The sequence below is a fragment of the Lissotriton vulgaris genome, chromosome 4_1 (genome assembly GCF_964263255.1).
Source record: "Lissotriton vulgaris chromosome 4_1, aLisVul1.2, whole genome shotgun sequence".
Classification (NCBI taxonomy): Eukaryota; Metazoa; Chordata; class Amphibia; order Caudata; family Salamandridae; genus Lissotriton; species Lissotriton vulgaris.
In genome coordinates this window covers 693,612,411-693,628,989 of record NC_141691.1, presented here as the reverse complement: position 1 = coordinate 693,628,989, position 16,579 = coordinate 693,612,411, and the positions used below count along the sequence as shown (strand labels likewise).

General features: G+C 42.4%; 1 protein-coding gene across 1 annotated transcript in view; it reads left to right on the top strand.

The window, feature by feature from the left end:
- ABCA13 (ATP binding cassette subfamily A member 13) overlaps nt 1–13,874 on the top strand; it is a 2,590,787-nt gene extending 2,576,913 nt beyond the window's left edge. Inside the window, exons 50-51 of the mRNA XM_086964984.1 lie at nt 9,138–9,275; nt 12,718–13,874. Of these exons, the coding sequence (XP_086821110.1) occupies nt 9,138–9,275; nt 12,718–12,810 (231 nt within the window). The 3' untranslated portion in view covers nt 12,811–13,874. The remainder of the gene's footprint in view (nt 1–9,137; nt 9,276–12,717) is intronic.
- Nucleotides 13,875–16,579: the final 2,705 nt, after the last annotated feature.

Genomic DNA, 16,579 nt, shown 5'->3' with positions numbered 1-16,579 from the left:
AGCGCGAACCAGGAATCTAGCCTGAGTCAGCATACGGCAGAGCTCACAAGGGGGATGGCCCGGATCACCACTGCTATGGGGGCCATGATTATTTCGAACACCGCCTCCAATCCTGCCCTGGACCTGGGTGATGCTGGGGACAGCAGCAGCCGCAGCAGCCCGGCCAGCGCTGCGTCTGAGCCACGTAGGAGCACCAGGCACTCCGCTGATGCTGCTGGGCATTCAGAGGGGGCTGAGGGACACCCCAGTGGGTCTGGCAAGCGGGCAAAGAAATAGCCTTGCAAGGGCGGGTGAGGCAACCTGAACCTTGGACTTTTTTTTATTTCCTATACACCATTTTTTGTTGCACATCAGTGCTGTAACTGTGTTGCAACAGTATTAAAATTTGTGTTTTCCAACCAACATTTTGCTGTCTTTGCATCTGTACTCACTCAGAAATAGTTCTCAGTAATCTCCTCACGTCTGTATCTGCCATCACTTGGCGTACACACCCCAGCTGGCTGTGTCAGTGGCACAGCTTCGTCGTCGTCATGGTCCTCGTAGTCAGACAACTCCACCTCAGTGCCCTTCTTCACCGCAAGGTTGTGTAACATTGCACATACAGCTATGATCTTGCAGCAGGTGATGGGGGTATACTGCCTTGCACCTCCACTCTTGTGCAGGCATCTGAATCTACTTTTCCAGATGCCAAAGGTCCGTTCGACAACATTCCTTGTGCGTATGTGGGCCCGGTTATACCTCCTTTGGCTGGGTGTGGAGGGGTTGAGGTAGGGGGTGAGTATGAATGAGCGGAGGGCATATGCACTGTCGCCTGGAAGAGAAAGGGGTCACATTAGACACATGCATACATGTATTCCACCTAGCTACTATGTGTTATGGGGGTCTGATGATGTGTCTCACCTAGGAGGTATCCTTCACCAAATTCGCCAGCCATCAGCCGTGCATAGATGCCGCTCTGTTGGAAAATATAGGAGTCATGGGTACTCCCTGGAAATTTTGCGACCAGGTCTGTGATGGTGCACTTTGCATTGCAGATCACCTGCACGTTGATGGTGTGTGTAGACTTGCGATTGCGGTATATGTATTCGGTGTCCGCTGGTGGGCAAATCGGAATGTGCGTGCCATCTATGCAACCGATGATTTGGGGAAATTGTGCCATCTGGTAGAAGTCAGCTTTGGTTTGTAGCAGTTCTGCGTGGGTTGCAGGGAAAGAGATGTATTGGTCCATCCTGTGTATCATGGCGTCAAGGAATGTGTGGAAGAACCTTGACAGGCTGCTCTGGCTCACCCCTCCTGCTGCTGCTACACCACTTTGATAGCTGCCAGACGCTAGCAGGTGTAGGCTGCATAGCACCTGGATGTGCGCAGGGATGGCGTGTGCCCTTGGGGTGTGGTGGTCCAAGAATGGCTTGAGATCCCTGATGAGCTCAAGTATGGTGTCAGAGTCCAGCCTGTATCTCTGTAGTATCTCTGCCTCTGTGAGCATGAACAGGGTTACCCTCTGTCTGTAGACCTGTTCATTTCTTAGCCATTCCCTCTGTCCTTCCTGCTGTAGCCGTAGCCGCCTCGCAATGACATAGAAAGCTGCCATCCTGCAAGTTGCAATGCATTTTGGGCCTGTTTATATGGGTTGGAGTTGGTTACCACCTGATTGCAATCCATGGTAAATACCGAGTGAATTCTACCGATTTTGAGCCGATTTCGGTGTTTCTGTGCCTCCCTACATCTCCCCAACTGTCGGAATCGGGGAATTTCCCGATCGGCGATTCATACGATTCGGCATGTTTTCCGATTCGGCTCATGTCCGAATCGGTCTATCTACCGATTCGGTACATGGACCGAATCGGTGATTTTCCGATTCGGTGTCACTAACGAATCGGTACATGGACCGATTCGGTGATTTTCCGATTCGGTGTCAGTAACGATTCGGTACATGGACCGAATCGGTGATTTTCCGATTCGGTGTCACTAACGAATCGGTACATGGACCGATTCGGTGTTTGCATCCGATTCGGTGTTTTTCCGATTCGTTACATATCCGATTTTCGGTATGTACGTATCGGATTCTTTCCCATTCGGTACTCATTCCGATTCGGTTTTCACTCCGATTCTTTATGTTTTTTGTTCCCTACATCTCGATGGCTGTTTACCGATCGGTAAGGGCCAAAAATCGGTATTTTCGGCCGTTACCGATCGGTAACGCCCTACCTACATCGGGCCCTAAGTTCTGTCTGGACTTCTTAACCTGACTTTTTAACTAGGTCTGGCCGCTCCAGCCTTTCAGATGACCTAGTAGGATTAGGGTTGCAGATCCCGCACCTAAAGACTGCTTGCGCCAGTGAAACCTCTGGTCTGTAGCAGGGCAGTACAGAAATCCTGAGAGAGGGAAAGCTGAGCAGCTACTATTCTCTTGCTTGTCCCTGTTATAATTTTCTCTTGTGGGTGGACGCTCCAAAAGGCCCTGAGGATAGAAGATGTTGCCTATCCTGGAGAATACCTGATAACTAGGTGGAAAATGTAATTCTGCCATGTCCCCGAAACACGAGGTATTGGAAGTCGTGTGTAAGTAGAAATTATTGACTGGAGTCTAAGACCCAGTCCTGAAATTGTAACTACTATTCAAAAGGGAGCAGGTCCAAAAGAACAATTTTCTACCAAGTGGCAATTTCAAATATTTTCACCACCTCAAGTCTACAATCCTATCTGAAAAATACTCAAGTACGGAGGCCTCATTTTATATAGGTGTTCCTCTTATACCATTTTGACAGCAGGTTTGAAATTGCGGTCAACAAGATTGCTCCAGCAATCTTGTGTGTAAATGCAACCAGCAGCGCCAGAAGGGAATGATAGTGGCTGCATTTTGCTGTTGCTCTCACTTCAATGGTTACTTTATCATTATCAACCAAAAGGCCCTATTGCTTTGCATTGACTGAATCATAATGTGATGCGCGTTACCTTTTCATGTTCTTTTTTTCATAGTTTTATTGACTTTTTTTCATATTCAGAGCCTGACTTAGATGTTTGGCGGACAGGTTCCTCTGTCACAATGGTGACGGATATCTCGACCGCCGAAATATAAATCCCATAGGGCATAATGGGATTTATATTTCTGCGGACGAGATATCTATCACCTTTGTTACGGATTAAGCCGTCTGCCGAGATCTAATTCAGGCCCTGAGGGCCTGATTGAGATGTTGGCGGAAGGGTTACTCCATCACAACGGTGACGTATAAATCCCACAGGACATAATGGGATTTATATTTCTGCGGACGAGATTTCTATCACCTTTGTGACGGATTAACCCGTCTGCCCAGATCTAATTTAGGCACTGAGAGCCTGATTGAGATGTTGGCGGAAGGGTTACTCCGTCACAAAGGTGACGGATATCTCGTCCGCCGAAATATAAATCCCACAGGACATAATGGGATTTATATTTCTGCGGACGAGATTTCTATCACCTTTGTGACGGATGAACCCGTCTGCCGAGATCTAACTCAGGCCCTGAGGGCCTGATGGAGATTTTGGCGGGAGGGTTACTCCGACACAACGGTGATAGATATCCCATCCTCAGATATATAAATTCCACAGGCTACAATGGGATTTAACTTTCAGCGGACAGGACAACCGTCATCGTTGTGACGGAGTAACCCGTCCACCGAGATTAAATCAGGCCCTAAGTCTTGAAAGGCAGTATTGTGCCTGCATAGTATCCTGCTGACTGTGCAAGCAGAAATATTCTGTTATCGTTTCAGGCATGTGTACATTGTAATATGGTGACATTTTAAATGTTACCATGGCCACATGAAAATAGAATTTCCTGCTTAGCAAACAATTGAACGAAAAACCAATGTGACCTAGGCTTTCTTTCGCGTGATTCACTCTGTACGCCTCAGGTGTTTCCATGCAGTCAACCAAAGGTCGACATGTTTGCAAAACTTCGGCCTGTATGTAGACTGTAGAACACTAACGAAATGTGAATAAAAATGTGACCTTGGCTGGGCTAGTAGAGGGTGCAGTGCCTGAGAGTGCTTGGTGTCTTTTTAATTAGCATGATTACTTTTGATGTTATCTCTATTCGAGATCAGCCCGTTAAACCATACAAGTAAACTCTCTTTGTACACAAAGAAACCATGCTTGCTACAGTAAAGCCTACATAAACCAATAGTGTAATATACATTTTAGGTGCCTATATGTAAAGTTTATTTTTGAAAGAAATCCAGTAGTAGTCAAAGTAATCGGAAATGTTGATTTTTCTAGCTTTAGCGCACATGAAAAGTAAACATTTATGAAGGCTATGGAGGTCAATATAATATGCAAATATCTTGTATTACTGTCTCCCATCACATGTAAAGAAAAAAAACACAAGAACGTCATTAAGTCATGTCTTGTGGTATGTAGGACATCAGCTTCCTTTTGGCAGCATCTTTAACGTGCCACCTAAGGCAATGCATCACGTCAGTACTGCAAATGACAACGAAGGAGAACTGGGTCAAAAAAACAACAGAAAAACAGCCGTAGGAACCTCTAACACCACTCATGTACACAGTCCCGGGCACATCATGCGAGAAGTAACATATGAACGGAAAATTGTGTGTGATGACTTCAAGCTAAAGAGCATCACACAAGCGGTACCTATATCAGAGAACATCGTGCAGGTGAAAGGGCCAATAAGGAAAATAAAGACACATAGCAATATGATATTTGGCTATGCACTAAGCAGCGTAAATCACAATTGTAACTGACTACATAAACCTCAAAGAATTAAATAAAGAGCATGGTACCGAGGAGTGGAAAAGAAACAACAGATATAAAACAGAGACATAACAATAAAGCGTAGTCTTTAGCGAGATACTTTATGTTGATGATAGGTAAACAAATCAAGATAAGTACAATGGTAAAGTGAATGGAAGAATTGGTTAGATCCTAAAAAAAGCACAAATGGGGGTCACGTCGTAATAAAGCATCAAGAAAAATCCTATCACTGGATAGTAGATGATCATAAATTGGAGAGCAGGACAGCCAAGCTTTAGAGTATAACAAAAACTAGAAACCGACGACTGGACAACTGTTGGGCGACCTATCATCAGAAAGTATAATATCAGCCGTTGGAGAATGGCATGTCTCATTGTATGATCAGTGACTAGCCAACCTTTGGAGTTTAGGATGGGTAGCTTTATGATAGAATACATGGAAAGTAGGATGGTCTCTCCTGGCCAACTGTAAATAAATGAATCATGCCCTAAGCCTGGGGCTAGAGGTTAGTTTGTACCTCAGCAATTGCATTTCCCTCCATATAGGTTTCCCTATAAATTAATGGTACAGTCTAATTTTGTCAGGACATGGCTGTTGAAGCCATCTGCAGTCTTAAAGATAATATTTCAGACTTCCAAAGAAATGTTCGCTTGTTACCAGTGTCTGAATGCATTACTTTGAAGCTACTGAGCTGTGTGTATAAATGCCTTCACGGTTTCACTTCTTATTATCTGTGCTCCAAAATTTCATACCCAACAACTTTGAAACCTGTCAAAGTATTTTTTTTAGAATCCAAGACACCTAATAATATCTGTGAACAAAACCGGGTGCTCTTTTTCTGTATGGGATCCTAAACAATTTAATTCTCTCCCATTTGATACAAAAGTATCTTCTTCACTGTGGGCTTTAGGTCGAATCTAAAGGTGATTAGACGGTTGTAAAGACTGATGCCAAGGGACGTCTTGAGGTGGTTGACACATTATTATGGTTGTCAGTCAAACAAACCCAATATAGGCCCAGTGAGGAGCATCTCTGATGTCTTTAGGAATGTTACTCCATACAATTTTGCGAAGCACTTTACCAGAGGTCCATGTGCTCTTAACCACTGAGAGGAGCTCTTCTATGTTCTTGGATTTTTTAGTGACTAATTCTCCCAGTCTGGGCCCAACTGTGGTGGTTGAGGTATTTTACTCCTGAAGTCCCGGGGCGCGCCTTACAATGGATCCTGAGCAACTGGGCCAAGTACCTCTTCTGCACTTCAATCTCAGTGGTAGCTGTAGATGAGCAGTCAAAGGCTCCCTCGTAGGGGAAGTATAGATAGAGTTGAGTGAACAAGACTGATAACTCAAAGTGCCCACAGTATTGTCAATAAATCAATGTCTAGTCAAATACAACAACACAATCCCCTTGAGGATGGGTCTCCAGCGTTTGTCCCATCCTCTTCCTTGTAATTTAGTTGCATTTATTCCCCATTCATTGGTGGCTACATCCAGGGAATGCCCACTACTAGGCTCCACTAAAGAGTTTGTTCCCCTTTGACACATTAAGAAATTAGTCAAAAATGTGTACAGTGCCCCAGCACTATCTGTAACAACTCTTCCAAGACCCAATAGGCCTAATTCAAGGCTTATCTGCTCCTGCAGCATGGAAGTATTCAGCTTTACGGGGTGTGCCATGACTACGGGCACCCAAGAGTTCTGATCCTGTTTTGAGAAGCCAGTCTGCTCAATGTACACACAACAGTACTCAGCAGGTACGGACTATCTTCCAGAGCTTCTCAGGGATCGGAGATGCTCCAGCCTGCAATGATGCAGTAAGTCAATCCTTCGCACATGGGGCCAGGGAATCTGGTCCTTCAGGTCTGACTGGCGCAAAGCAAAGGCGCAACGTAATTCGATGTGTCCTCCAAAGTCATGAGGGGTCAGTCAGGGGCAGTTCTTGAAGTGCACGCTTAACCCACCAAACACTGCCTCAGTATTCCTTGGGTGACTGCCCAAACCTCCTGGTAGCTTAATACCGACATCCCTTCCTGGCATACAGGGTTGGTGAGGCACTTTACAAATGGAGCTCAGACTCCTCTGGTGCAATCACCGCCACCTCTGTGGTTACAAGTCTTGACAGTGGTTACATCTGACCTATGTCACCACAACGCTAAGGTATTGATTTAGCACACAGATCAGTTCACAATGACTTTCTTCTGGCATACGGGGTAGCTGAGTAAGACCTGCACACCGGCAACAACCCAACCGATGCACAGCTGATCCCTCAAACCTCACTCAGGGAGCCCTCTTGGTAGGGTTCCCAACTCGGCTTTGCTCGCTCCAATGCTCTCCTCTCCCTTACAGAGCACACTGACCTTGGTAAGCAGGAAGGTGCTGGTGATCCAGGCTCCAGGGCAGGTGGCTTTGGTTTCCCTGGGTAATGCCCCCTCATCCAACAGGGAGAGCAGCATACCTTGGCTCCTAGTACTGGTCACAGGCAGAAGTCTTTCAGAGCTTCCCCTTCTCAAAGGCTACCTGACAGATGACACATTTTGGGGTCTCAACCTTCCCTTCTTCAGTCCATTTCTAAATACAAAATGTCATATAGGGTCTGAGTCTTTGAAGTATTATGTTGGGGGTTCTGCTTCTTCCGAGATGCACATTTTTCTTTTTTTTCTTCCCCTTTGAAAGGCTGTCTGTCACCGCAGGCAATACTCAAAAGCTGATATTCCCGCAACATAGTTCAGGGGAGAGACCTGAGTTCACACATGTTTGTCTGTCACAGTGATATGTCTATCAGAAAGTTAATTCCAGGCTCTCAGTCCTACTCCTATTGATTTCCCTTTCAATCCCTTCTCCTTCCTGAGATGTGTCCCATCCTCTTCACCCCCCTGCATTGCAATCTGATGTCCATTTCCCCACTCACCTTCACTTGTCAGTTGTCCAGTAATTTCCAAAATGCAAAATAACCTTGCTCCATTCTTAGTGTCATTGAAAATCTATTTTAAAATGATGGACTATGAATGAGAATACCTAATTTCCCTGACTTTCAGTCTAAACCTGAGTTCAACCAGAAAATTATGAATCTGAAAACAAATTACTTTTGGGTACCACTTGGAAACACTAAGCAGGGTTTTGAACGAGGACAGACATTTTCATTGTAGCCAGTGGATAATCTTAAAAATGTGTTATGTTTTTGAATGTCGTTGCCATGGTTAGAGATATTTTGATTTTCAGGATCTATGGTCTGATATTATACAAAGGGTGTCAAATGTATGGTTTAGTTTGCAATGACACAACACCTTCTTTAGAGATGTCTCTGTATCATAAGCCAAAAACAGTCTTTGCTCTATTGAGTTTTCAACACCTGCCCATGTGCAACAGTCATTATACTTGAAAAGGTATTTTTGGTAGGTAGACCAGAGAGCACATTTTTCAGCATTTACATGTGTAAGGTTACAACAGCTTGTCATGTGCATAACCGTGAGAGTACACTGTATGCATCAACCTAATACAAGTGAGGATGAGGAATGTAGCAAAATACCAAAATGCATAGGTGTCAGGAAATCTTTCAACCACATCTTCACCAACCAGCTGATGCAAATGTTGCTGTGCTTGTCAGTTAGTGTAAATGTCAATGTTGCACTATTGTGGTTGTTAACGTGCACTACGGTCAGTGAGAAGATGTAGACACCAGCACAATTAATGTATCCTAGCCTTGTGTTTTTACCTGATATTTTCCAACTCCTTATGTAGACACACATTGACCAAGACAATGGAACTAGATATTGAAGAGATTCTGCCCTGAGTGCAGAGACTCCCCGTGACTGTGGGGCCACCACCATGAGTGCAGAGGCCCTTTCTGTATCAAGCCCTCTGGCTGCAAGGGCAGGCCTGGAGACATGCTTTACAGTGCTACTTTAGTGTGTGGCACAATGAGTACTGGAGCCCACTTGTGGCATTTAATTTACAGGCTCTAGGTGCATATATTATAATATACTAGGTACTTATATGTAAATTAAATGTGCCAGTTGGGTATATGGCAATGTTAGTATGTTTAGAAGGGAGAGCCCAACCGCATTACCACTGGTTAGCCAGAGTAAAGTGTGCAGCGATATAGAGTAATCATAAACGGGTTGAATAAGAGAAGGGAAAAATCTGGAGGAATAGCACTCACAAGATGGTAATTTCCAACATGGTTGTAGTATGTTTTTGTTTTGTTTCTTTTGGGTTCTAAAACTATATTTCCTGCTTAAATGGACAGTTTATTTAATTCACTTTTGAGTAACATTATACACTAAGAGCAAATTTCTTAAAACCTTACTTTTAAGTAACCACTTTGAACAATTGTTCTGTAAACATGTCTAATTAAAATGTATTTTATGTTAATGGATAAAAATATAGGAACAACACCTTAATCTTCTGGAATATCGAGTGCCACAAAGAAAAGGCTGTTTAGCTGAATTGTTCAAAACGTTGGAAACCAACAAGCATCTCCTTCAAATTGAACATTACTCCATAAGCGAAACAACTCTTGAACAGGTAATTTATACAACTGTGCTTAAATGTATCAAGGTAAAATGTCATGTTCTGCAAATTGTCCATTTAACATCCACATCAGTACAGCAGATTACAAAATCTGCTGGGGTGGAGTATCTCCTAATGTCATAGGGACACTAAGGCCACCCATTGAATAATATTGGTCAAACTCTAAATAAGGCCTTAGCGGCTTTTTCTGGCTCACTCATGGTCCTCCAGTGGGGCAAGACAGGAAGCTGAAGCCGCCAAGAGAACCAGCCAAGTCATGCACACTATTGTCAAGCTCCCACTGATGCTGTTGGTTTTGGTGATAGAAGCTCGATGTGGGACAAAGCTGGATTTTGTAGCTAGTTTGCCTCATTGCTTTACTGCTGGTAGATTTGCCATCTCACTAAGTCCAAAATCCACCAGTGGGGCAAGGGTAGAAGCTGTTGCCCACACGGGCTCCATGAGTCCAGATAACTTTTTCTGTGAGGTCCAACTGAACCTGTTTTCAGTGCAGCAAATAACTCCAAACGGGACAAACATGAATTTCTTTCCTCCCGAGCATGAGTTGGTGCTGGGAAAGACTAATCACTGTGTGCTCCAGAGACAGAAAAAACAATAGTAAATCCCACTTTTCTCCTGTTGGGAAGTTCATTCTAGTCACTTCTATAGCCCTCAGGTTTCCTGAAAGGATTCTAAACCCCAAGCCATTCTCCAGCCAGGGATCCTACAGGGTCCATTCCTCAGAGGTCACCTGCCACTACTTGTTATCATGAGAACTTATGCTTATTGTATCCCGGTAGAAGGTAACAGGAGTCTAACACCTTGGAGAGCAAGTCTAGTCCCTGAATGCCAGCAGGGATCCAGTGTCCTTGAGTCTTCATCTTACAGCAGTCAGGCAGAGGCTACGTCCTTCAGGATATTTCTTACTAGGGCCAAGAATGTTTTGAGGAGGAGGTTTTGAGTTCCAATCTTACCCTGTGCACTATTCAGTGATTTAACAATTCCCTACAAGCAATCCTAGATACTATATCTAAGAATTCCCACTTCCCTGTTCAGCACTTCTTTCTCAGTGTATTGCAAATCTTCCTAAGGTTCCTCAAACACCCCAGCCTTCTTCCAGGTAGAGCCTTCAACCTTCACTATATTTCTTTCTAGATCCAGGAATGTTTTGAGGAGGTGGTGTGAGTGCCAATCTTACCCTGTGCACAAGTCAGTAACTACTCCCTACAAATAATCCTGGATACTTTATCTCAGAATTCCCGCATCTCTTTTCATCCCTTCTTTCTCAGTTTATTGCAAAATTTCCCAAAGTCCCATAACTAAATTGCACAAACCTTCTTCCAGTGGCACACGTTCTGGCCCTCCCTTTAGCCATTCTCTAAAGTAAATGAGATGTCCTTCCTCGCTGTCAGCACTGGAACTGGTTTTACTTTCTGCTCTAGCTGGAGAGTCCAGGGGAACTCTGGGAACGAAGCTCTGTAATTCCTGACAGCCCTATTGGTATGTTCCAATCAGAAGACTTGATTAGTAAGTCCTTTGTTCTGTCCAGTGGTCCTGTCCCTCTCCCATACGGTAAATATTTGCTGAGTGACCACTTACTGACACAAACACATATTTTACTCCTGTCAAAGGCCATAGCATTGTCTTCCAAGAATCGGGTTGGTAACAAGTCAGCCAAAGATGTGCATTCAGTCTCTGGGGCTGGGATGAGCCACTGTATCTCAAACACAATGCTCGAATATTTTCCTATGCTTGGAGAAGAAAAGAGTATGCTTTATAACTAGGTCTGTTCCTGAAAAATGCAACTTTACCTTGACATCGAAAATTGATTTACGTTACTTTTGACTGTTAGAGCATATATTTCCCAATGTCAATGTTTATATATTATGCACCTAGCTCTGTAAGCATAGAAGGCACATAATAAGGGTACATTAGCAATCTTTGAACATAAAACGTCACAGATGTTGCCTTTTCATGGCGTTCATCTGTCAGTTTAATTTTGACTTGTATTGCATGTTTCATTTAGTAACTACTATGAGATATCCAACTAACACTTTGGCAAGAGGTCATGGGCATGGTACAAGGTGTGATTTACAACTAAGAGCTAATATGATCATATCTGCCACATAAGAGGCTTAGGGTATTATAGCTGCATAAGGAGGAATATCAAAGGACTTCTCCTTGAGCCATACATTATTAAACATTTAACACTGGCCCATTAGATAATTTGGTTCATTCATGTAGGTTTAACATATTTCCTATGCTGATGACACTCAGTTAATAGTTTCCATTTCTCGCAACATTATTATTATAGAAGAAAACTCCAAAGGCTGTGTGGTCATAGTTGTAAATTGTATGAAGAACAGATGCTTGAAGTTAAACTCTGAGAAAACAGAAATTCTAATCTCCAGCAAGCCCAAACATGCCTGTTGGCCAACAGAGCTGGGTAGCCCAATACTCACCTCAGAATCAGCTAGAAAACCTCTGTATTAGATTTGACCAGAACTTATCTTTTATTTACAAAATTGCCACAGGGTTGGCAACTTGTTTTACATTACTGAGAGCACTCATGCTCCCCATGCCACTGGAGTCAAGCTAGTCTGGCTGATGAGGGATGAAACCCTGAAAGCGGTCCCAGGATGCTTGTTTCCAGTCCAGGGAGGACCTGGACTAGCAGTTCGGGCCGGACTGTTCCCATGGGGAGCAGGGTCAAGACTGATTTGCATATGTCTGGGTTTATACTGGAATGGCATTGGGAGCAAAAAAACGATGGATTTAGGCCTAGATATCTGGACTGGGGTGAATATTTGACATTGTTCGACATTCTGTCTGTCAATTGTTCTTTCTGCAAAGGTCACCCCGTGTGGGACGGGTATGCCCAGAAGTGGGTTCAGTTCTCTCCATGCCACTGAAGTAAAGCTAGCCTGGTTGATGAGGGGTGAAACCCCGAAACTGCTCCGTGGATGCTTGTTTCCGGACCAGATGGGACCTGGCCTAGCAGTTCAGGCTGGACTGGTCCAATGGGAGCAGGGTCATGACTAATTTGCATATGGCTGGGGGTAAACTGGAATGGCATGGTGAGCAAACTAAAACGTCTGGGAATCTTAATGTTGATATAGCAATGTAGGTAGTGTATACTTACTGTTTATAGGCACAACACAGCATTTTTGTAATTAAGGATATATTTAAAATGAGGAAGACAACTACACTCTCGGCAAGTATAGCAAATGATGCTGTAGCAAAATATTTTACCTTTGAAGTGAACATTTACAAACTCTTAACAAATGTTCATTTGAGTTTTATAAATCACAGAGATACAAAGATAAACACAAAGATACTATTATCCCTCTGCTAAATTATAACTTTGTTATGAAGAAGCCTGCTGCTCTGTGACAAATAAACTACCTAATATATAAGGCTGTGCATCTGAATATTCACTGTGTCTTATGTCTTCCAGGTGTTCATAAACTTTGCTGCACAGTCACAAGAAGCATCTGGGTGTATAGCAGAATCAGTAAGCGAGGAGAACACACGTTACGTACTAACATAAGTAAAGAGGAGCTGACAAATGACTTGATTTGCTAGGAAAATGAAATGCTACACTTCTTTGAAAAGCCAGCACAGGTGATGAACGACGTGGTTGCCAGGAAGCATTGTGTCAACATAGCAAATTACCAGGCATTACGATTATTGTGTCCTCCAACGTTTTTACATTTTTTAGCAGCTGTGTGCCAACTGAAAAACAAAATGCAAATGCACATTTTAAAGGGCTAACTGTATTTTTCATTCTGTTTTTCAAGTCTGAACAATTTCTTTGCCAAATATAAAAGAGAGGCTTTTATTTCAATGATGTAATGGTATGGAAATAAATATGCACTGTTTTCTAAGATATTCATTCAATCATGAAATGTTCCAGACTGTTTTTCACTAAACTCTCTAACAAAGAAATTATTGTTACTTATTTTGTTACTAATTTTGTATTTGCTACTTATTACGATACTTATTTTGTACACAACAAGAAGTCTGCTTGAATCTTTCTGTCTTGTATTTTTTTCAAATAAGGATGGCCCCTGACTGACCGAGGAGTGAAAAACAGCCAGATCTTCCGAATGACCAATACATATGTATATAATTTCCATTGATATTCTTTGAATGTAAATTGACCCCATACATGTTCAGTTTGGTAATTTTAACGGACTGATTGGATTTTACTTTTCAATAGGTCATTGAGTCTCTCCCATGTGACATGGCATTTAAAATTGAAAAGAATTCCTTTTCCTGTGCAGTGCCCCATTTAAAGGTGGCAAAGAGATCATCTGAATATTTCATCTTTCTTACAGTACTTCTTCAGGCTCTTCAGCAATCAGAACACCACTTATGTGCGATTTTCACAATAAAATGTAAAACGGTTTTTGTTCCTCAATCACTTATTAAATCTTGCATTCTGTTTGGAGTGTGTTTCTACTTTGTGCTCATACCTGTTATAGAGCTAGTATATGCCACTCAATAGATGGGAATGTTAGAAATGTTTTAATACAACCAGAATCCAGAGTTTCATCCACATTGTTTTGATTCAGTTCTTTTGAAACAATAAAGTCATCAATCCCAGCTATTAAGAATGTTTAACTGAATTTTGCTTTTGGACCAGTATTGCGTCAAACTTTTATTGCTAAATTAGTTTAGCTATCTGCCTGCCATTTGAATTCTATTTTGCATCATTGCATCACTTCAATATGCTTTAAATGGGCGTCTCGACATTGGTAAATGTGCATATATAGATGTACAGATGCATACTGTTCCCACATCAGGGTGGAGATTTAAGTATTTGAACCTTTTAAATCTGAACCGATTTGTTTGATTTGCGTTTTTGGTTAGACATAACATCAGAACAGGATGTTGTGGTAAGCAACTTGTAATTCATTCGACATTTAAAGAGATACCCATTGGTCACATCGATATAATATACAGAAATCATCTGACCCAATTATGCTAACACAAAGGCAGCTGTCACTGGGACATTTTCAGTACTCTTGCATAATGGGTTGTTCAGCCATGATAAACTGACACAGTGTTTGATACTTTCTCATACTTTTAGCCTTGTAAAATTATAACCAATGTTGCCGACATTAGTAAAGTCTGTGCTTATCAACGTTGTGAAGTACTTTTAAAGCTTGCAAACGTGGCAAAGATTACAAACCATATATTGTTTTGTAAGAAGTAGGTTCAGAAACATCCCCAAAATATATGTTACTGTATAATTACATCAGGGAAAGGTTTTCGAAAACAAGACCCAAGTGATACGTGTAGCTACATGTCTGCTGGTGGGGACCCTATCAAGCAGACATTACACAGTTACATAGCATAAACTGTGTACTGAGGTGAGTATTTGGTAAAGGAATTCGGCCAAAAGTGATAAAGAAAGAGGCCCTGCAAACAATGATGACTCTGTTTCAAGGAAAGTGACTATTGTTAGGTTTCCCTCTTTGAAGTAAAATGCACTGAATAAGGTAGAAAATGAGGAAGCGGTCATCTGCAATGCTGCATGTAAGTGTGCAAGTCGACACCACGTCTGCTACAACTCCTGCTCTGGCGATTTGTGAGAATCAATGAGTGTTGGTAACCCACTGGCAGAGCACTGGAAGCATGTCCCCACTACAAATCGAACTCATCCCTCAGAGTTTGCAGCGTCCATTATCTCAGTTAGGGAATCTGATGTCTACTCTGGAAACTATCTCCTTGGATGGTTGGGAAGAAGCGCCAGCCCGAAAGAACTAACAGATGAGGACGTGTAGGATTTTGCATTATTCCTATGCACCTATGCAAAGAAATCACTGTTCTTCTCCCTCTCCCGTCACCCTAGCAGTGACTTTAGTAGTATGTCTGTATAGTCGACTCTTTATGGTTTTACAGGGTACTGGGTTACTCGAATTACCTGAAAGCTAACCCTTAACAGACATATTTACACCTCCCCCTATGTTAGAATAACTATCTCAAGCTGTGTCACTGTTGTGACGCTCTTTTGTGGAAGACAAACTGAAAACATAGAACTTGATTTGCATCTTGTGATTCGCCACACTTAGCAATATATATATATGCGTACCGGAATTCTAAAAGCTTATACACTTGTTCATTGATTGTTGTCTACTTATGAAACATTCTTTTCGAATTATTACTGTTCTGTGTCTGGAATTTCAGTAGAATATGTAAAATTACAGTTTTGAAGTTCAAACAAATGCGCAAAAACAGTTCAAAGGTCGTTTTCAAAACACAGATGTCTTGAGGATACCTCTTCACCAGTCCTTAGGGAACTAGAGGCCTTGGCACTTGAAAACCAACATCCATGTAGTGAGGACAAGCTACGGCACTGTCCACAGAAAAGGAAGGTGCACTCCAAAGAAAAGTCAGTTAAGCGGAAAGTTTTTTTTCAAAAGTTCTTCTCTTTATTCACGTTCGTTCTTTCATAAAAATGGCACCGCCAACGCGTTTCGTTCCCCTAGTGCCATGGGAACTTCGTCAGGTCTGTAACCTTTTCTGTGGACATTTTGTATTTCAGGCATCTCTTGGCAGCGGGTGTCGAAGTAGATGCACCCATGCATAATTGAAACAAACAGAATGTATGTGCTTGAGCTTGGTCTGCTGCTGTGCCTTTTGTATGTTAGTAGCTACGGCACTATTGGAGCGGGAAACAACCTTTACCACGCAGTCATCACATTGCACTACATTTACAACGCAGTCATTACATTGCAACACCCTTTACAATGCATGTCACTACAACGCAGCCATTACATTGCATGTCACTACAACGCATGTCATTACAATGCAAATCATTACAAAGCATGGTACCCCTACACTATCCAACACTTATCTTACTGTTGCACCCCCTGGAGTTAGAATAGTAATTTTGATCCCTACACTATCCAGCACTTACCCTACTGTTGCACCCTCTGGAGTTAGAATAGTAATTTTTACCCTATACTATCCAACACTAACCTTAAATGCAATGTAATGGTATGCTTTGTAATGGTATGCGTTGTAAAGGTATAATGCGATGTAATGGAATGCGTTGTAAATGTTGTTTAAAAAAATTCATTGTAATAGCATGCAATGTAAATGTATGCATTGTAAGGGATGTTGCGGTGTAAGAATTGTGTTGTAAAAGCATGCATTGTAAATATATGCGTTGTACATCCATTGGAGAGCATATTGCCCAGGAATGATGCCAAGTACCACGGGCAAATTATACCTGAAAATCCAAGTTGACCCACATCTATCAAGACAAACAAGATTCTGGATCCCACTCACAAATGTGGCTCAGTGCT